Here is a 22,696-nt window from a genome sequence, read left to right as displayed (position 1 = left end):
AAAAAAAACCCTCATAGTAATTGAAAACATCATTCTGGTTCTCAAAATGGTCTTAGATTCCAAAACAATGGCCACAAATAGGGCACATAATTTTGGATATCAAGAAAGGGATATATTGAAGGCATAGCTGAAACAACATAGATTGGGCTTGGGTATTGGTTTAGGAAATCATACATGTTAATAAGTATACACATGTAACCAATTTAAGAAATCAGGATGACAGCAGTATATTGAATGACACATAATTTAGAATTTAGAGTTTATAGTTGGCCCCTCTGGGCCCGTGGCCCCTCGATAGTCAACAAAAAATCCACAAATCAGTTTCTCAAAAAAAAAAAAAAAAATCCACAAATCACCAATATTATAATTCAATAATTCATAACCAAAAAAATCTCATAGAAAAAAAAAAAAAAAATTCCCTTATGGGGGTGACAATAATTTATATGAATTTTTAATTGATTTATAAACTATGGGAAAGTCAATTACAATATTTAATTTTTTTTCAAAAGATAAAATGGAAAATTCTTTTAGAAGCCAATATTGATGATGTGGCATTGCCAACTTTCAATATTAATATCCCAATTTTTTAAAATCCTTAAACAAAGTTTGGAAAACTTCATTAGTGTGATTTTCAATTGCATCTAAAAGTATGGGTTTATTATATTGGTGAGTTGGTCAACGTGATAAAATTCACATATTAATTCTAATTACCCAAAATCTGGAGATCTGAAGTCTTTTTTTTTTTTATTATTCTTCTTCGTAAAGGTTAGAATATCATATTGTAACTTTCAACTTTTTTTGTTCATGTTATTTCCTTCTTGACTTAAATATTTATGGTAATAAAGTGCAATTGTTTTGTCTAACATGATTTTTTTTAATAAACCATGTCACTTGAAATTTTTTTAGTTCATGCTTTGATCCTTCTTGGTTCAAATCTGGTTCTGGCCCTGGTTTGGGACTGCTTTGCAAAAAATTTTAAACCAACCACCTCCTTTTTTTAACTCAAGAACTAACTAATTTCAAAGTACAGACACTTAACTAGCCATGTATAGCAGAAGAGCCTCATGTCCTGATGATTTAGAGCCTTAATCAACATTCAAAAAGTATGAGAATGTTGATCTTGTTCAAATTTTAAATCAAATCAAATATAGTAATGGAATCCAAGACTTTGCATTTTATTACTAGTCGTGCTTGCAAGCACATGTCAACCATGAGTGCTCATAATTCAACTCTGACAGAGTGAACCATTTACTGTTATGCTAATGCAAGGATTCAAGGGCTGAAAGTTCTACCTCGGCTGAAAGGAAAAAGTTATCAACAAAACGTGAAAATGGAATGTCATATGATGAAGACTAAATATCATGAAAAACCATTGTTCTAAATTTTTTAAGTAAAAGTTCAACTGCGCCCACAATTTCACAAAAAAACTAGCAATTACTGAGCTTCAAAGCTTTCACAACAAAGTGCTAAGAGACCACAAAACTTATAATAAGGTCAGATACCCTCTTGAAATAACTCTATTTTAATTCAACCTGCATTGAACATGATTTCCATCAATATAAATGACATATGCATAGGAAACTTAATTTGTCATATTACCTAATGGTACTGACCCTCACTATTCTAAACCAACCAGCATCAGTCAGGATCTAACAGAAGATTACTAGAAAATTTCACTTCATGGATAACTTTGGCAAAACAGAGAGCATATATCATATATGGGAAGTCTAAAAATAAGCATTAGGCAAATAAAAATTGCCACTACTAGTATGGAGATTGAGAAGTAGAAAAGAAGTTATGTCTTGAAAATGGTATTACTATTTACTATTTAGGCTTAGGAAACAAATAAGAGTAGGATAACCAAGAGAGGTCAACCGTGCTAAATTTCACTTTGAATACTGTGAGAGTGCTTTTTTTCTTTAGCACACAAGCCTAAGGATCCTGGGCCAAATAGTTGTAGTTTGGTGGACTGGGCTTGGTTCACCGCAGCTAAATGGAGGCTGATTATGAACCAAGTTGTGCACAAGTCACATAAATCTCCTCAAGGCGAAAATGCGATTCCTCCTAAGCAATAAAATACCATTACAAGTGTTTTAGTATCATAAAATGACCCTTTACTCTTACAAAATAAGTAAAATAGATATTCATAATATTCACAATGAGAAAGAGATTGAAATAGAATATTTAAGACTTATCTTTTATCGTATAAACATTTTAAAGAATTCATTCACTTGGTACCCCGGGCGTACGACCCTTCACTTGGTACATCGGGCGTATTGTCGTGGGATTCCAATGGGTATTAGGCCTGTAAGAACCCAGAATATTGATTCTCTGCACTATACAATCTTTCTCCATGCTTGTTATGCAATGGAGTTTTGTCCTTTCCTTTTACCTCTATCGGTCCTACACAAGAACAACTATACAATGCACATATCTTCAAATAATTGTTAGTTTCTTAGATTATGATATATATATTAATACATATACATATATGTAAATGAATTTCATGAGAATGATTCAGCCACGAGGATAATGGCCCCAATTCTCATAGACTTAGTGCTTTTGCACAAAACTTGTGGGATTTGGAACTCAAGTCTGAGTAGCTTTGCTTGGGCAAAGGACTCAGCTTTTGGCTGAATAAAAGGAACAATTAACAAGCAAGAATATATGTATTGAGTAGCAAGAAGCAGTAAAGGAAGATAATATAATAAAGAAATATGCAAAGTAATTGTTAGAAATCCTCAAATCAATATGAGATATTCCATTATTTTTCTTAATTGTGGATTACAAATGTGCTCACTAAGACGTGATACAAGGTTCAAATAAGCTCAAAAATTACAGACTTTGATGGCTATCCAAGCCTCTAAGACTTGCAAAGTTTGAATCCTTTTGAATCCAAGTATGTGCTATAGTGGCTGTTTCTGGGATACCGGGAGACGTTCCTCTGTTTTTCTTAAATTTTACAGAATTCTAATGGCTCTGTTATGATATTCTTCCTACTAAAAATCCCCATTTTCAACATGGGTTTTCTCTTCCTTTTATAGTGTGTTTTCTAGGGCTCTGAGGTACTAGTGATTTCTCTCTTTTGCCCCTCAGAGCTCGTGCTGTAACAGTTGCACAGGGGCTGGTCTCTTCTCTTTTTTCTCATAGTTTTCATCTTTTGTGTTGTTTCTCTAAAAGTCACTTGCTGGCTTTCCATTCCGGAGCATCCTTGGGTAGCTGACCTTCAATCTTTTTTTTTTTTCAAGGTTTCTTACTTTTCAGACTCAGCTTTTGGTTGTCTTTTCTTGCTGTCATTATTCCCAAATAGTTGGAATCTTTTACTGTTGGGTTGAAAGTTCCCTTCCAGTCGCCTCTACTTATGGTTTTCTAATTCTTGGTTCCTTGTGGTACAGCTCCTTTGTTCATGAATGTTTACTTTATATTTTCTGATTCTTTGCTGCACCATTGGGTACTTGAGAAGGACATATCTGTTCTTCATTTCTTGTATTTCGTGGTACCTCTCTTGAGCTGTTTCAATCCCACATTAGCTGTGCTGCATTACCCGAGGATCCCGAACTTCTGGCAGCCTCTGGGTATCCAGGCCCAGTTCTTTTACTGGATTTTGCTGGATTTTTAAATGGTCTTTTTTACTAGAAATCTGAACATAAATAGGGTCTTAATGTTGATTCTTCTTACTGCTTGAATTGGACTTTCTTTACTTTTCATGGAATGGGCTTTCTTGTGAATTTTTGGCCTTCAACAAATACAAACAATTGTTAAAATATTTTATCAAAACAATAGTGGCCACGTTTTTTGCAAAAAAAGAAAAAAGAAAATTGCAATGGTTGAGAGCTATTATATTTTGGATAAATTAAGTTTGTTAATAAATTTGGTTGTAGCTTAAAATTACTATTTCACTCAATATCTTTTTATTGAATGTGGCTTTTGATAAATTTATCATTTGATTACATTTTCATCTTATATTCTCCATGCTTGCAAAATTTATAAGAGATCAAAAATCAATAGTTATGTCATCAATCAAACGTTTAAATTTCAAATTTTTGTAGTCTAAAATTATGCATAAATTAAAAAATAATTTTATAGATCAAATAATAAATTATATCCAATTTACATGAAATTTGACATATGTGTTGAAAACATAAAAAATATATAATTCAATGATAAATGTTAAAAATATATAGTCATATTAATTTTTTTAGTGAGAGTTGTAGTCAAACTTTAATTTGTTCTTATTAAATTTTAAAAATATGTAGTTGTGGGTACCTAAAACATGCTTACAACGTCCTAGGCATATTTGCAAAGTCCTTGACCGTCCTCGGCATGCTTTGCAATGTCCTCGGCATGCTTAGCAACGTCCTTGGACGGCCAAGGACTTTGCAAGCATGCCTACGCATACCTTAGGTACCCACAGTAGTCATATTAATTTTTTAGTGATAGTTGTAGTCAAACTTTAATTTGTTCTTGTTTTTTTAAGTCTTTAATTTTGAACGTGATGGCAAAGACATGAATTTAAATGATATTAAACAAAGTAAAAAGTTATCTCTAATCCAATTTGGAGCTATCTTCCTTCAACTCATTATGTAGCAATTAAAAAAATTATTTATGTATAATTTTTGTTACATGACTTTTTTTAAATGAACATACAACTTGTTTATATTATAAATATGAATAATATTATATTATATAAATCACACAAGTGGATTGAAAGGAATATATCTAAACCCGTTTGGAGCTAAACTTCATCATTAAACAAAAAATTATTAAACTATTTCTCAATATATATTATTAGCTAACCTCACCATGACATTATATGGTGAACTTATAATAGCTTGCATTCGGGTAATTTATTTATTTATTTTTTCAAAATTTTTTATTTATTATTTGAACTAACTTGTCACCCCATGCATATGCATGAATATACTTAAAAAATATACATTAAGATGCATAATATAATTTTTACATATATAATTTAAATATTATTGATAGTCATTCTTATTTATTTTTTTAACTCTTTAAAAAGTCTTGTAAGAATATTATTAAATGGAAAATGTAAATTGTCCATTTTTTTATGTTCATTAATTTTAAACTCTTTGATTTTTTTACCAAATACCTCACTTGGATGGATATTTATGATGTGATCCCACATTTGATTCCAAAATTAAAAAATAAAACTTTCTAAAAATAAATAATTTGGGACACATAGTGCAAAAATACTTTACCTATATATATATATATATATATATATATGTTGTGAAAATTGGGTGAAAATTGGTTGTTAACACAAGGTTAAAGAAGAGAGAGAAGAAAATATGACACAAGGAATTTATGTGGTTTGGCAATATGCCTACATCCATAGGAGGTGACAGAATTCAAGTTTCACTATAAATGTGGAGATTACAACAATGATTTGAAGACACTCTCACACAAACCCTAACTTTCTACACTATGGTGCGCACACACAGAAGAAGTTCTAATTGCTATCTCCGTAGCTCACATGCATAGCTCACATTTGCTCCACGTTTATTTATAGCCAAACCTTTAGCCGAAATATCACCAACATGAAACATATCAAGTCAACAAAAATAGCTAGCATTTATTGCCAATGAAGTCATATATTTTGGCTAGCATGTATTTGGTAAGTTGAGATGCAGTCCCTTATCCTTTTTTGACAATTCATAAATGCCAATGAAGTCATACATTTCGGCTAAAAGATGAGGCATGTATGCATGTCAGAACATGGGAAGAAATGCAAGACTTCTATCAACAAAGAAGTCAATAAATTTGGCAATGAGTCCATGCAACATTTAATGTAACTTCTTGCATTTCTTCACTTAAGAAATCATGCAACTTCCTGATGGTTTATTGGCTAATGTCAAGCCATCAATTTTGACAATTCGAGCCATTCCAACAATATATTAAAGCTCAAATACCAAAATAAATCAAACTCGAAAGATTAGATTAAATCTCAAAATCCAAAATACATCAAACTAATAAATTTAAAATCCAACTAGGGTCCACTACTAATATCACATAAATTACTTACACGTACAAGATAAAGTCCATGACTATATTATTTATGGGGGCATTTCTCAACTTAGCTTAGGAAAATCATTAAGAAAATTTCAATATTTGCAAGATAAGTTTTTTCAACTTTACAATTGCACGTGTGATGCCCCATCCATCGTGTGAGAGAGGGAGCAACGATCCTGGAGCATGTGATAACTAATAACTACTGACTACTAACTTTCCCCAATTGGAAACCCCTTTAGCAAGCCCAAATTCCTAAATTCCTATATCTGTATCCTCACTGTATTATCCACAAAACACCAATCAGCTGCAAAAGTCAAGTCAACCAAGAAACGCAAGACATGAGTGAGAGTTTGGAATGCTCGGAACTTCCCGAGGAACTGTTACTACCGATCGGCAAAGGCCTCGACACCCGCATCGAAATTCTCCGATTCCGCGGTGTCTGTAAATCATGGCGCTCGGCTATTTCTTGCTCCGACTTCATCCCTCGCTTCCCTCAAAATTTTCCCAACCCTTCTGCTCCGCCACTGCGGAGGCGAAGGCGAAGGCTATTCTGGCTAGCTCTATTTCATGATGAAGCTGACCATCTTCACCAGCAAACCATATGCCTTCTCCACGAAACCATTCTCTATCGTCTAACTCCCTCAGCTTCTTCGGAAAAGGGATGGTTGATCAAGATTGAAGATTGCAAATGCAAAATGCATCTTTTAGACCCACATCGACAAAGGTACGAATCCGATTCCGATTCCCCCAATATTTTGCCCAACAACTTTGTTTTACTGGACTATGATACTGTCGAATTATCTAGAGCTTATACCCTTGAAATTCAAAGCCTCATTCCAGCTGCGCGAGTTAATAAAGTTGTGATGTTCAACGACTGTCATGTTTTTGTTGTCCATAGTGACGGTAAATTAGGCCACGCAAAATGTGGGGATGAGAGTTTGACCTGTTTAGGTGAAAAGGATATGGAGTTCGATGATGTTATTGTGTATGAGGGCCAAGTCTATGTGGTTGATCGATTCGGAATAGGTTGGTGGATCAGAATCAATGATTCGACATTGGATTTGGTTGAAGTCTGGAATCCTTGTGGGTCAGATTCTCTGAAGACACAGAAGCATTTCGTGGAGTCGGATGGAACGATCTATATTGTTGATAGACACCTTGATAGGGAATGGAGAGGCGGTCATTATGCCTGTGTGGTTGGTTTCAAAGTGTATAAGAAGAATGAATGGGGTGAATGGGTTTTGGAGGAAAGCTTGGGGGATCGAGCTTTTATTCTACGCAGTGATTGTTCGCTCTCTGTTTCGACTGGAGAATTTTTCGGATACGAGGCGAATTGCATTTACTTCACTCAGCAAAAACGAATTCATGTTTTCAAATTAGAGAATAACAGCATCACCAGTGCAGATTTGAATGGGGACAAAGTTTACATCCAAACCGCTTCGTAAGGAAATTCCTCCAACCCATTATTTGGATTTTGGCAATTGTTAAAACCATTCATGTTGTATAAGTTTTAATGAATCTTACTGTTGGAGCGTTTTTCTTCACTTGTATTTTCACTAGAATGGAACCCTATGAACTATCTTGTGGTGTGTTTGGTTTTATTGTAAAATTCCTTCCTCATATGTTTCCTATAGTAGTTATTGGTGGTTTTGTATGATTACATACTCAGTTCTATCATCCATGTTGAATAGAAGGAAGATTAAAGCATGATTATGAACTATTATTTTGTAGAAAGTCATAATCTTTTACTGAATTGGGTATGTATATTGCTAGTAGCCATTGCCTAATACTTGAATATCCCACATGTTTCAGTTCTAGAAAACCAGAAAAACTACCGCCCTGAAATATTTTTTGTCACTCTGGTCAAACTATTTTCCATAAGGCCTAGTGCTTGTTTTGTCATTGAAGATTTGTTAAGCAATGGTGGTAAGGATGATTTTCCTAGTTATGACACGGGGTTGTTTGGCTTGGAGGATGGTACTACTTCTCCATTGTCAGCTTTCCTCGATATTCTAAGATTTTCTAGCCACCCTCAACTTGCTCAAGAATAATACTTGTTCTTTGGGCGGTGGTGTGATGTGAAGTATATACCTTCTACCAAAATGTGGCCATGGTTCCAAGTTGGAGAATCATCTTTCCCGTTTTGGGGGTAAGACGGTCTATTAATAACTCCTCACAGACCCTGAAATAATGGAAACTTTGTTCACTAGATACATTTGTTTTTCGTTTTATTTTATTATGTTATAGATAGCTTTAAGTTTAATACAATTAAATGCACATTTTTTTATTGCATTCCACAAGTGAGGAAGGGGGTTATGAAAGCTCTTGATAACTTAAACATGTGTTTTAAAATCATTTGCACCCGTGAATGAAACTAGGCTCTCCATGTAAATCATAGCTTGTCTTGGCGTGAACCAGTTTGGAAACCCCCCACATTGAAGATTCTTCGAGCTTGTTTGGATGAGGGTGTTTTTGGATCATATCACTCAGTTTCCATAACTAAGTTCTCAAAACACTTGAGTCCCACACAAAAATTCTTGTTTTGCTTAATTTTTAACTCGTTTCCATCACTCAAAAATTTCGTACAGACACTTAACTATCCATATATGGTAGAAGTGCCTCATGTCCTAACGATTTAGAGCCTTAATCAACATTCAAAAAGTATGAGAATGTTGATCTTGCCAAATTAAATCAAATCAAATATGGTCATGGAATCCAAGACTTTGCATTTACTAGTCATGCTTGCAAGCATGTCAACCATGAGTGCTCATAATTCAACTCTGACAGAGTGAACCATTTACTGTTATACTAATGCAAGGATTCAAAGGCCGAAAGTTCTACCTCGGCTGAAAGGAAAAATGTTATTGACAAAACGTGAAAATGGTATGTCATATGATGAAGACTAAATATCATGAAAAACCATTGTTCTAAATTTGTAAGTAAAAGTTCAACTGCGCACACAATTTCACAAAAAAACTAGCAATTATTGAGCTTCAAAGCTTTCACAACAAAGTGCTAAGAGACCACAAAACTTATAATAAGGCCAGATACCCTCTTAAAATAACTCTATTTAAATTCAACCTGCATTAACCATGATTTCCATCAATATACATATGACATATACATATGAAACTTAATTTTTTATATTACCTAATGGTACCGACCCTCACTGTTCTAAACCAACCAATATCAGTCTGGATCTAACAGAAGATTACTAGAAAATTTCACTTCAATGAATAACTTTGGCAAAACAGAGAGCATATATCATATATGGGAAGTCTAAAAATAAGCATTAGGCAAATCAAAATTACCACTACTAATATGGAGATTGAGAAGAAGAAAAGAAGTTATGTCATAAAAATGGCATTACTATTTACTATTTAGGCTGAGGAAACAAATAAGAGTAGGATAACCAAGAGACGTCAACCGTTGCATTCTCTACCATAAAAGATTTGACAATCTAAAATGAAGTTAAGTGGGGGAAGTAGGAACTTGGGAATATAATAATGAGTTTTGAAATTGGAGTAAGAGGATGAAATGGGAGCCTGCAATAAAAGAAGTTCAAAGTCAAAAGCAAATAAACAGGAGAGAGAGAGAGAGAGAGATGGGAAGCCAGGATGTGGGAGAGAGTTTGCAAAAATGGGAATAGGAGTCTAAAAGGTGGTTGCAATTCAAATGTCAAACTTGACCCTGATTTGTGATTGTCTTGGAAATCTGCTTAAGATATTCAGTGGTAAAGAAGTTTTAACTTTTCAACAGGAGAAGAGACGTAAACACTACATTACTAACAAGAAGAGGTGGTCTGTAAACACAAGGGGATTTTATTGTCAATTGGGAAACAATTTGAAGCATTAGAGATATAACTGCTGGCTAAAATTTATTTTGTAAAACATTAAGTTCTGTACAGTGATAAGTGTAACTGAACATTATCAACTTCTCTCCAGGTCATCATTAATGACAGTCATGTCATTCTGAGCTGATATATAAGTTTATAATAATAAAGCTTTTATTAGAACAAATAAGAATAAATTAGGCTCATATATGCAACCATACATTCAGATAGACCTAAATTTTTGGCAAAAGAGGAGAGCCCATTTCTGTGGCAACGCAAGATCCGGACATCAGAGAGGACAAATTTTTGACTTATAATAAAAAAAAAAAAAAAAGAGGACAAATCTTTGTCATGATTATACTCATTTCATCTACATAGGATTTCCTTTTGTAGCACTATTAATCACCACTTCCCAAAGAATTAAAATATTTATGAAATGTTGAGGGGACTAGAATAATTTCATTGCATTTCTTATTTTGTACAAAACTTGAGTGTAAAATCTTTCAAGTATCGACTGGACTCCAGTCCTCAGATGACATGTTTTTGAGCGGAAAATCTTCATTGAAAAGAAATTAACTCAGCTCAATGCAATGCAATTCTCTACCAAAAAGAATCACACAGAAAATCCTCACCTTGTTTTCGTAGATTTTCTTAGTTATCAATTACCTTGATTTTGTAAATTTTCTCAGTAATCAAACAATAGAGCAAAGAAAAAAAGAAGATTAGTTTTCTCTAATATCTCAACAAGTTTTTAATAAAAATAACTTCATCAAATCATTTTTGTGACATGGTTGATGCATTTGATCAAGATATATTATAAACAATGTTTTGTGAATGAGAAGTTGGCCATTTTTTCTAATAAATATAATTGATAATATATTATAGGCTAAAATGGAAAACTCATTCTAAGTTTCTTTAGAATTTATTTAAGTTCTCTAACTTTTCTTTTATTTATTTAAATTGTCTAAGTTTCATATTTATTCAATTAAGTCATTTCCGTCCATTTTTGTTAAAGTTTTTTGGAAAAAAAAAATCTAGAAAATACTTTTCAATCATTTATTGATTTTTGAATTTAAAAAATTTGAAAATTAAGCATAACATATAACAAAATTTGATGGAAAAGCATTTATTTAATAAACTTGAAAGTTATAGAAGTGAAATGAAGAAAAATGAAGTTAAAATACTGAAATGAAATTTAGTAAAACATAAAAGATGTATTTTGCATTTTAGTCATTATTATATTTCTAAATTAAGCTTGTAAGGACACGATTTTTACGATCCAAGGATAGCGTTGGGCTCGTGTGTAACGGGCCCAAACAATATGATTTGTAGAGAGTGGGATTGGAAAGGCATGACATATGATTTGTAGAGAGTGGGATTGGAAAGGCATGACATATGATTTGTAGAGAGTGGGATTGGAAAGGCATGACATTGGGCGCTAGGCGGTGGTTTGATCCGGATTTTCAAGGAGACCCATGCGTAGGTGAATTTGGCCTGAAGGATCCTATCTTACATGGATGGGGTTTGAAAGGTCCGTCTCCTCGGACTTAGTCCGAGTAGCGTCTCATCCTTCTCCATGGGTAGCAGTGTCTGCCAGCCTCCTTTCCTTTTGGGCATCCCCCCCCCCTCCCCTTTTATACTGGTATTTTCTCTCGTTCCTCAGATACGTGTCAGTTTTTCCTTATTTGGGGTGGTTACTCGTCTTATCAACCCTCACGTCGGAGTGGTTGGGGAAGAGCTGGATAGCATGGTACGAGTATGGGTTTGTCAGGCGATGGGCTCCACATTAAGGTGTTGGCAGCCTTTTCCCCTGCGCTGCTCCTGTGCTGAATCTGTCCTTTTCTTTGGGTGTTTTGCGAGATGTCGGGTATAGAGTCGTCCTCGGCCACATCCTTGGGCCTTCAAGGAGCTTTTACTGTGTGTCCCTGAAGATAGGGCTCCTCGGCCTGGGCTTTGGGCCCTTAATGTGAAGTGGGCCGGGATTCCAATTTTCAGGTCCCACAAAGCTGCTTATGTTTTTTTTTTTTTATTTGAAAGATTTTTAAATTTTGCAAGTTTTTTTTAAAATTTTTTTGTTTTGTTTTGTTTTGTTTTTTTTTTTCTAGTAAACATAATCCATTTTATATTTAATTATTATACAAGGTGAGTTATTTTCTAAATAATGTTATATGGGGTTGAAATTTGTTTCTAAAACTCTTTACAAGTAGTTTATCATCTATATGTCTTAAATGACCTGAAAGCAAATATAAGTAAATTTATAACTTATATTAGAAAAAAAATTCAAGACTTAATAATATAAGAAAAATGTAATTTTATTAAGAAGTTACCAACATTATGCAAGAAATGTGACATAAATGTCAACGAATTAGCTCATTTTTCTACACAAACCTTTTCTCACATAACATCAATGAAGCAGATTGAAATGGACCAAAGTGGACCAAAATGAACCGAAGGGAACCGAAATGGACCTAAGTCAACCAAATGGACAGAATTAAACTAAAATAGACCAAATTGAACTGAAATGGACTGTATGGACCGGAATAGACCAGATTGACTAAAATGAATTGAAATGATTTCTTAATGTGGCTTAATAAGAGTGTAGCAATAATAAATGCTAAATTTCAACTTTTAGATAGTATGCATATTTACTCTGTTTTGCTTGGATAGTTAGATTGAGGAAAACTATCTTAATAACACCTCAAGAAACTTCCCTCTCACAATTACTAGGGCTGCACTCACCCTCCACTTATTCTTATAGGATGAAGTGCAATTTGAGCCGAAACTCATTAGCAAAAAGTAGTACCTGAAGCAAGTTGTGCATTTGTCTTAACTTACAAATGCACATGTTTATATGATATTTCACACACAATTAATGGAAAGTGAAAAAGTTTTCTTAAATAACCTCATAGTTATCCCATTAAAAAAAAAAAAAAAAATACCCTCATAGTAATTGAAAACATCATTCTGGTTCTCAAAATGGTGTTAGATTCCAAAATAATGGCCACAAATAGGGCACATAATTTTGGATATCAAGAAAGGGATGGTATTGAAGGCGTGGCTGAAACAACATAGATTGGGCTTGGTTATTGGTTTAGGAAATCATACCTGTTAATAAGTATACACACGTAACCAATTTAAGAAATCAGGACGACAACAGCTCGGGATAGGGACGGACCCACTAAGGGCAGGGGGGGCCATGGCCCCCACCTCCCCAAAACCATTTCTTTGAAAAATTTAAGTAGTATATTGAATGACACATATTTTAGAATTTAGAGTTTATAGTTGGCCCCTCTCAAATTTTCAGATTGGTCCAAATAGCGCAAAAGAAACTAATCACCTAACCCTTTCTTTGGGCCCTTGGCCCCTTGATAGTCAACAAAAAATCCACAAATCAGTTTCTCAAAAAAAAAAAAAAAAATCCACAAATCACCAATATTATAATTCAATAATTCATAACCAAAAAAATCTCATAGAAAAAAAAAATTCCCTTACAGGGGTGACAATAATTTATATGAATTTTTAATTGATTTATAAACTAAGGGAAAGTTAATTACAATATTTAATTTTTTTTCAAAAGATAAAATGCAAAATTCTTTTAGAAGCCAATATTGATGATGTGGCATTGCCAACTCTTAATATTAATATCCCAATTTTTTAAAATCCTTAAACAAAGTTTTGAAAACTTCATTAGTGTGATTTTCAATTGCATCCAAAAGTATGGGTTTATTATATTAGTGAGTTGGTCAACGTGATAAAATTCACATATTAATTCTAATTACCCAAAATTTGGAGATCTGAAGTCCTCTTCTTTTTTATTATTCTTCTTCGAAAAGGTTAGAATATCATATTGTAACTTTCAACTTTTTTGGTTCATATTATTTCCTTCTTGACTTAAATATTTATGGTAATAAAGTGCAATTGTTTTGTCTAACATGATTTTTTTTTTAATAAACCATGTCCCTTGAAATTTTTTTGGTTCATGCTTTGGCCCCCCTAGGTTCAAATCTTGGTTCTGGCCCTGGTTTGGGACTGCTTTGCAAAAAATTTTAAACCAACCACCTCCTTTTTTTAATTCAAGAACTAACTAATTTCAAAGTACAGACACTTAACTATCCATGTATAGCAGAAGAGCCTCATGTCCTGATGATTTAGAGCCTTAATCAACATTCAAAAAGTATGAGAATGTCGATCTTTTTCAAATTTTAAATCAAATCAAATATAGTAATGGAATCCAAGACTTTGCATTTTATTACTAGTCGTGCTTGCAAGCACATGTCAACCATGAGTGCTCCTAATTCAACTCTGACAGAGTGAACCATTTACTGTTATGCTAATGCAAGGATTCAAGGGCTGAAAGTTCTACCTCGGCTGAAAGGAAAAAGTTATCAACAAAACGTGAAAATGGAATGTCATATGATGAAGACTAAATATCATGAAAAACCATTGTTCTAAATTTTTTAAGTAAAAGTTCAACTGCGCCCACAATTTCACATTAAAACTAGCAATTACTGAGCTTCAAAGCTTTCACAACAAAGTGCTAAGAGACCACAAAACTTATAATAAGGTCAGATACCCTCTTGAAATAACTCTATTTTAATTCAACCTGCATTGACCTTGATTTCCATCAATATAAATATGACATATGCATAGGAAACTTAATTTGTCATATTACCTAATGGTACTGACCCTCACTATTCTAAACCAACCAGTATCAGTCAGGATCTAACAGAAGATTACTAGAAAATTTCACTTCATGGATAACTTTGGCAAAACAGGGAGCATATATCATATATGGGAAGTCTAAAAATAAGCATTAGGCAAATAAAAATTGCCACTACTAGTATGGAGATTGAGAAGTAGAAAAGAAGTTATGTCTTGAAAATGGTATTACTATTTACTATTTAGGCTTAGGAAACAAATAAGAGTAGGATAACCAAGAGAGGTCAACCGTGCTAAATTTCACTTTGAATACTGTGAGAGTGCTATTTTTCTTTAGCACACAGGCCCAAGGATCCTGGGCCAAATAGTTGTAGTTTGGTGGACTGGGATTGGTTCACCGCAGCTAAATGGGGGCTGATTACGAACCAAGTTGTGCGCAAATCACATAAATCTCCTCAAGGCGAAAATGTGATTTCTCCTAAGTAATAAAATACCATTATAAGTGTTTTAGTATCATAAAATGACCCTTTACTCTTACAAAATAAGTAAAATAGATATTCATAATATTCACAATGAGAAAGAGATTGAAATAGAATATTTAAGGCTTATCTTTTGTCGTATAAACATTTTAAAGAATTCCTTCACTTGGTACCCCGGGCGTACTGTCGTGGGATCCCGGGGGGTATTAGGCCTATAAGAACCCAAAATACTAATTCTCTGCACTATACAATCTTTCTCCATGCTTGTTATGCAATGAAGTTTTGTCTTTTCCTTTTACCTCTATCAGTCCTACACAAGATCAACTATACAATGCACATATCTTCAAATAATTATTAATTTCTTAGATTAGGATATATATATATATATATTAATACATATACATATATGTAAATGAATTTCATGAGAATGATTCAGCCACGAGGATTCTGGCCCCAATTCTCACAGACTTAGTGCTTTTGCACAAGACTTGTGAGATTTGGAACTCAAGTCTAAGTGGCTTAACTTGGGCAAAGGACTCAGCTTTTGGTTGAGTAAAAGGAAAAATTAACAAGCAAGAATATATGTATTGAGCAGCAAGAAGCAGTAAAGGAAGATAATATAACAAAGAAATATGCAAAGTAATTGTTAGAAATCCTCAAATCAATATGAGATATTTCATTAATTTTCTTAATTGTGGATTACAAAGGTGCTCACTAAGATGTGATACAAGGTTCAAATAAACTCAAAAATTACAGACTTCGATGGCTATCGAAACCTCTAAAACTTGCAAAGTTTGAATCCTTTTGAATCCAAATATGTGCTATAGTAGCTGTTTCTAGGATACCGGGAGAAGTTCCTCTGTTTTTCTTAAATTTTACAGAGTTCTAATGGCTCTATTATGATATTCTTCCTACTGAAAATCCCCCCTTTCAACATGGGTTTTCTCTTCCTTTTATAGTGTGTTTTTAAGGCTCCGAGGTACTAGTGATTTCTCTCTTTTGCCCCTCAGAGCTCGTGCTGTGACAGTTGCACAGGGGCTGGTCTCTTCTCTTTTTTCTCATAGTTTTCATTTTTTAGTGCTATTTCTCTAAACACCACTTGTTGACTTTCCATTCCGGAGCATCCTTGGGCAGCTGACCTTCAATCTCTTTTTTTTTTCAATGTTTCTTACTTTTTAGACTCAGCTTTTGGTTGTCTTTCCTTGCTGTCATTATTCCCAAATAGTTGGAATCTTTTACTGCTGGGTTGAAAGTTCCCTTCCAGTCGCTTCTACTTATGGTTTTCTCATTCTTGGTTCCTTGTGGTACAGCTCCTTTGTTCATGAATGTTTGCTTTACACTTTCTGATTCTTTGCTGCACCATTGGGTATTTGAGAAGGACATATATGTTCTTCATTTCTTGTATTTCGTGGTACCTCTCTTGAGCTGTTTCAATTCCACATTAGTTGTGCTACATTATCCGAGGATCCCGGGCCTCTGGCAGCCTCTGGGTATCCCGACCCAGTTCTTTCATTGGATTTTGCTGGATTTTTAAATGGCCTTTTTGCTGGAAATCTGAACATAAATAGGGTCTTAATGTTGATTCTTCTTACTGCTTGAATTGAGCCTTCTTTACTTTTCATGGAATGGGCTTTCTTGTAAATTTTTGGCCTTCAACAAATACAAACAATTGTTAAAATATTTTATGAAAACAATAGTGGCCACTTTTTTCCAAAAAAAGAAAAAAGAAAATTGCAATGGTTGAGAGCTATTATATTTTGGATAAATTAAGTTTATTAATAAACTTGGTTGTGGCCTAAAATTACTATTTCACTCAATATCTCTTTATTGAATGTGGCTTTTGACAAATTTATCATTTGATTACATTTTCATCTTATATTCTTCATGCTTGCAAAATTTATAAGAGATCAAAAATCAATAGTTATGTCATCAATCAAACGTTTAAATTTCAAGTTTTTGTAGTCTAAAATTATGCATAAATTAAAAAATAATTTTATAGATCGAATAATAAATTATATCCAATTTACATGAAATTTGACATATGTGTTGAAAACATAAAAAATATATAATTCAATGATTAAATGTTAAAAATATGTAGTCATATTAATTTTTTTAGTGAGAGTTGTAGTCAAACTTTAATTTGTTCTTTTTAAATTTTAAAAATATGTAGTTGTGGGTACCTAACGCATGCTTACAACGTCCTAGGCATGCTTGCAAAGTCCATGCCAAGGACGTTGCTAAGCATGCCGAGGACGTTGCAAAGCATGCTGACGACAGCCAAGGACTTTGCAAGCATGCCTAGGACGTTGTAAGCATGCCTAAGCATGCCTTAGATACCCACAGTAGTCATATTAATTTTTTAGTGAGAGTTGTAGCCAAACTTTAATTTGTTCTTATTTTGTTAAGTCTTTAATTTTGAACATGATGGCAAAGACATGAATTTAAATGATATTAAACAAAGTAAAAAGTTATCTCTAATCCAATTTGGAGCTATCTTCCTTCAACTCATTATGTAGCAATTAAAAAAATTATTTATGTATAATTTTTGTTACATGACTTTTTTTAAATGAACATACAACTTGTTTATATTATAAATATGAATAATCTTATATTATATAAATCACACAAGTGGATTGAAAGGAATAGATCTAAACCCATTTGGAGCTAAACTTCATCATTAAACAAAAAATTGTTAAACTATTTCTCAATATATATTGTTAGCTAACCTCACCATGACATTATATGGTGAACTTATAATAGCCTGCATGCGGGTAATTTATTTTTATTTTTTCAAAATTTTTTATTTATTATTTGAACTAACTTGTCACCTCATGCATATGTATGAATATACCTAAAAAATATACATTAAAATGCATAATATAATTCTTACATATATAATTTAAATATTATTGATAGTCATTCTTATTTATTTTTTTAACTCTTTAAAAAGTCTTGTAAGAATATTATTAAATGGAAAATGTAAATTGTCCATTTTTTTATGTTCATTAATTTTAAACTCTTTGATTTTTGTACCAAATACCTCACTTGGATGGATATTTATGATGTGGTCCCACATTTGATTCCAAAATTAAAAAATAAAACTTTCTAAAAATAAATAATTTAGGACACGTAGTGCAAAAATACTTTACCTATATATATATATATATATATATATGTTGTGAAAATTGAGTGAAAATTGGTTGTTAACACAAGATTAAAGAAGAGAGAGAAGAAAATATGACACTAGAAATTTACGTAGTTTAGCAATATGCTTACGTTCACAGGAGGCGACAGAATTCAAGTTTCACTATAACCGTGGAGATGACAACAATGACTTAAAGACACTCTCACACAAACCCAAACCCCAAATACACCCTTGGTTCTCTCACATAAATAAAGAATACCCTATTGTATTTAGACAAAAGTTGCAAGACACTAACTTTCTACACTATGGTGTGCACACACAGAAGAAGTTCTAATTGCTATCTCTGTAGCTCACATGCATAGCTCACATTTGCTCCACGTCTATTTATAGCCAAACCTTCAGCCGAAATATCACCAACATGAAACATATCAAGTCAACAAAAATGGCTAGCATTTATTGAGAATGAAGTCATATATTTTGGCTAGCATGTATTTGGTAATTTGAGGTGTAATTTCTTACCTTTTTTTTGACAATTCATGAATGCCAATGGAGTCATACATTTCGGCTAAAAGATAAAGCATGTATGCATGTCAGAACATGGGAAGAAATGCAAGACTTCTATCAATGAATAAGTCAATAAAGTCGGCCATGAATCCATGCAACATTTAATGTAACTTTTTGTATTTCTTCACGTAAGAAATCATGTATTTTTTAATGGTTTGTTGGCTAATGTCAAGCCATCAATTTTGACAATTCGAGCCATTCCAACAATATATTAAGGCTCAAATATCAAAATAAATCAAACTAGAAAGATTAGATTAAATCTCAAAATCCGAAATACATCAAACTAATAAATTTAAAATCCAACTAGGGTCCACTACTAATATCACATAAATTACTTACACGTACAAGATAAAGTCCATGACTATATTATTTATGGGGGCATTTCTCAACTTAGCTTAGGAAAATCATTAAGAAAATTTCAATATTTGCAAGATAAGTTTTTTCAACCTTACAATTGCACGTGTGATGCCCCATCCATCGTGTGAGAGAGGGAGCAACGATCCTGGAGCATGTACTAATAACTACTGACTACTAACTTTCCCCAATTGGAAACCCCTTTAGTAAACCCAAATTCCTAAATTCCTATATCTGTATTCTCACTGTATTCTCCACAAAACACCAATCAGCTGCAAAAGTCAAGTCAACCAAGAAACGCAAGACATGAGTGAGAGTTTGGAATGCTCGGAACTTCCCGAGGAACTGTTACTACCGATCGGCAAAGGCCTCGACACCCGCATCGAAATTCTCCGATTCCGCGGTGTCTGTAAATCATGGCGCTCGGCTATTTCTTGCTCCGACTTCATCCCTCGCTTCCCTCTCAATTTTCCCAACCCTTCTGCTCCGCCACTGCGGAGGCTAAGCCAAAGGCTAGCCTGGCTAGCTCTATTTCCTGATGAAGCTGACCATCTTCACCCGCAAACCATATGCCTTCTCCACGAAACCATTCTCTATCGTCTAACTCCCTCAGCTTCTTCGGAAAAGGGATGGTTGATCAAGATTGAAGATTGCAAATGCAAAATGCATCTTTTAGACCCACATCGACAAAGGTACGAATCCGATTCCGATTCCCCCAATATTTTGCCCAACAACTTTGTTTTACTGGACTATGATACTGTCGAATTATCTAGAGCTTATACCCTTGAAATTCAAAGCCTCATTCCAGCTGCGCGAGTTAATAAAGTTGTGATGTTCAACGACTGTCATGTTTTTGTTGTCCATAGTGACGGTAAATTAGGCCACGCAAAATGTGGGGATGAGAGTTTGACCTGTTTAGGTGAAAAGGATATGGAGTTCGATGATGTTATTGTGTATGAGGGCCAAGTCTATGTGGTTGATCGATTCGGAATAGGTTGGTGGATCAGAATCAATGATTCGACATTGGATTTGGTTGAAGTCTGGAATCCTTGTGGGTCAGATTCTCTGAAGACACAGAAGCATTTCGTGGAGTCGGATGGAACGATCTATATTGTTGATAGACACCTTGATAGGGAATGGAGAGGCGGTCATTATGCCTGTGTGGTTGGTTTCAAAGTGTATAAGAAGAATGAATGGGGTGAATGGGTTTTGGAGGAAAGCTTGGGGGATCGAGCTTTTATTCTACGCAGTGATTGTTCGCTCTCTGTTTCGACTGGAGAATTTTTCGGATACGAGGCGAATTGCATTTACTTCACTCAGCAAAAACGAATTCATGTTTTCAAATTAGAGAATAACAGCATCACCAGTGCAGATTTGAATGGGGACAAAGTTTACATCCAAACCGCTTCGTAAGGAAATTCCTCCAACCCATTATTTGGATTTTGGCAATTGTTAAAACCATTCATGTTGTATAAGTTTTAATGAATCTTACTGTTGGAGCGTTTTTCTTCACTTGTATTTTCACTAGAATGGAACCCTATGAACTATCTTGTGGTGTGTTTGGTTTTATTGTAAAATTCCTTCCTCATATGTTTCCTATAGTAGTTATTGGTGGTTTTGTATGATTACATACTCAGTTCTATCATCCATGTTGAATAGAAGGAAGATTAAAGCATGATTATGAACTATTATTTTGTAGAAAGTCATAATCTTTTACTGAATTGGGTATGTATATTGCTAGTAGCCATTGCCTAATACTTGAATATCCCACATGTTTCAGTTCTAGAAAACCAGAAAAACTACCGCCCTGAAATATTTTTTGTCACTCTGGTCAAACTATTTTCCATAAGGCCTAGTGCTTGTTTTGTCATTGAAGATTTGTTAAGCAATGGTGGTAAGGATGATTTTCCTAGTTATGACACGGGGTTGTTTGGCTTGGAGGATGGTACTACTTCTCCATTGTCAGCTTTCCTCGATATTCTAAGATTTTCTAGCCACCCTCAACTTGCTCAAGAATAATACTTGTTCTTTGGGCGGTGGTGTGATGTGAAGTATATACCTTCTACCAAAATGTGGCCATGGTTCCAAGTTGGAGAATCATCTTTCCCGTTTTGGGGGTAAGACGGTCTATTAATAACTCCTCACAGACCCTGAAATAATGGAAACTTTGTTCACTAGATACATTTGTTTTTCGTTTTATTTTATTATGTTATAGATAGCTTTAAGTTTAATACAATTAAATGCACATTTTTTTATTGCATTCCACAAGTGAGGAAGGGGGTTATGAAAGCTCTCTGATAACTTAAACATGTGTTTTAAAATCATTTGCACCCGTGAATGAAACTAGGCTCTCCATGTAAATCATAGCTTGTCTTGGCGCGAACCAGTTTGGAAACCCCCCACATTGAAGATTCTTCGAGCTTGTTTGGATGAGGGTGTTTTTGGATCATATCACTCAATTTCCATAATTGAGTTCTCAAAACATGTGAGTCTCACAAAAAAATTCTTGTTTAGCTTAATTTTTAACTCGTTTCCATCACTCAAAAATTTCGTACAAACACTTAACTATCCATATATGGTAGAAGAGCCTCATGTCCTGACGATTTAGAGCCTTAATCAACATTCAAAAAGTATGAGAATGTTGATCTTGCCAAATTAAATCAAATCAAATATGGTCATGGAATCCAAGACTTTGCATTTACTAGTCATGCCTGCAAGCACGTCAACCGTGAGTGCTCATAATTCAACTGTGACAGAGTGAACCATTTACTGTTATGCTAATGCAAGGATTCAAAGGCCGAAAGTTCTACCTCGGCTGAAAGGAAAAATGTTATTGACAAAACGTGAAAATGGTATGTCATATGATGAAGACTAAATATCATGAAAAACCATTGTTCTAAATTTGTAAGTAAAAGTTCAACTGCGCACACAATTTCACAAAAAAACTAGCAATTATTGAGCTTCATAGCTTTCACAACAAAGTGCTAAGAGACCACAAAACTTATAATAAGGCCAGATACCCTCTTAAAATAACTCTATTTAAATTCAACCTGCATTAACCATGATTTCCATCAATATACATATGACATATACATATGAAACTTAATTTTTTATATTACCTAATGGTACCGACCCTCACTGTTCTAAACCAACCAATTACAGTCTGGATCTAACAGAAGATGACTAGAAAATTTCACTTCAATGAATAACTTCGGCAAAACAGAGAGCATATATCATATATGGGAAGTCTAAAAAAAAGCATTAGGCAAATCAAAATTACCACTACTAATATGGAGATTGAGAAGAAGAAAAGAAGTTATGTCATGAAAATGGTATTACTATTTACTATTTAGGCTGAGGAAACAAATAAGAGTAGGATAACCAAGAGACGTCAACCGTTGCATTCTCTATCATAAAAGATTTGACAATCTAAAATGAAGTTGTGGGGGAAGTAGGAACTTGGGAATATAATAATGAGTTTTGAAATTGGAGTAAGAGGATGAAATGGGAGCCTGCAATAAAAGAAATTCAAAGTCAAAAGCAAATAAACAGGAGAGAGAGAGAGAGATGGGAAGCCAGGATGTGGGAGAGAGTTTGCAAAAATGGGAATAGGAATCTAAAAGGTGGTTG

General features: G+C 33.9%; 2 protein-coding genes across 2 annotated transcripts; both read left to right on the top strand.

Moving 5' to 3' along the window:
* The first annotated feature begins 6,371 nt into the window (after positions 1–6,371).
* Positions 6,372–7,478, top strand: LOC115950479 (F-box protein At4g35733-like). Its single transcript, XM_031067673.1, has one exon. It carries the CDS (start codon positions 6,372–6,374, stop codon positions 7,476–7,478), a length of 1,107 nt encoding a protein of 368 aa, XP_030923533.1.
* Positions 7,479–19,273: 11,795 nt separating this feature from the next.
* On the top strand, positions 19,274–20,754 carry LOC115995320 (F-box protein At4g35733-like). Its single transcript, XM_031119837.1, has one exon. The coding sequence runs from the start codon at positions 19,373–19,375 to the stop codon at positions 20,477–20,479; it is 1,107 nt and encodes a 368-aa protein (XP_030975697.1). The 5' UTR covers positions 19,274–19,372; the 3' UTR covers positions 20,480–20,754.
* The last annotated feature ends 1,942 nt before the right edge of the window (positions 20,755–22,696 follow it).

The sequence above is a fragment of the Quercus lobata genome, chromosome 6 (assembly GCF_001633185.2).
Source record: "Quercus lobata isolate SW786 chromosome 6, ValleyOak3.0 Primary Assembly, whole genome shotgun sequence".
In the NCBI taxonomy this organism is placed as follows: Eukaryota; Viridiplantae; Streptophyta; class Magnoliopsida; order Fagales; family Fagaceae; genus Quercus; species Quercus lobata.
This window is presented reverse-complemented; position numbering and strand designations above follow the sequence as displayed.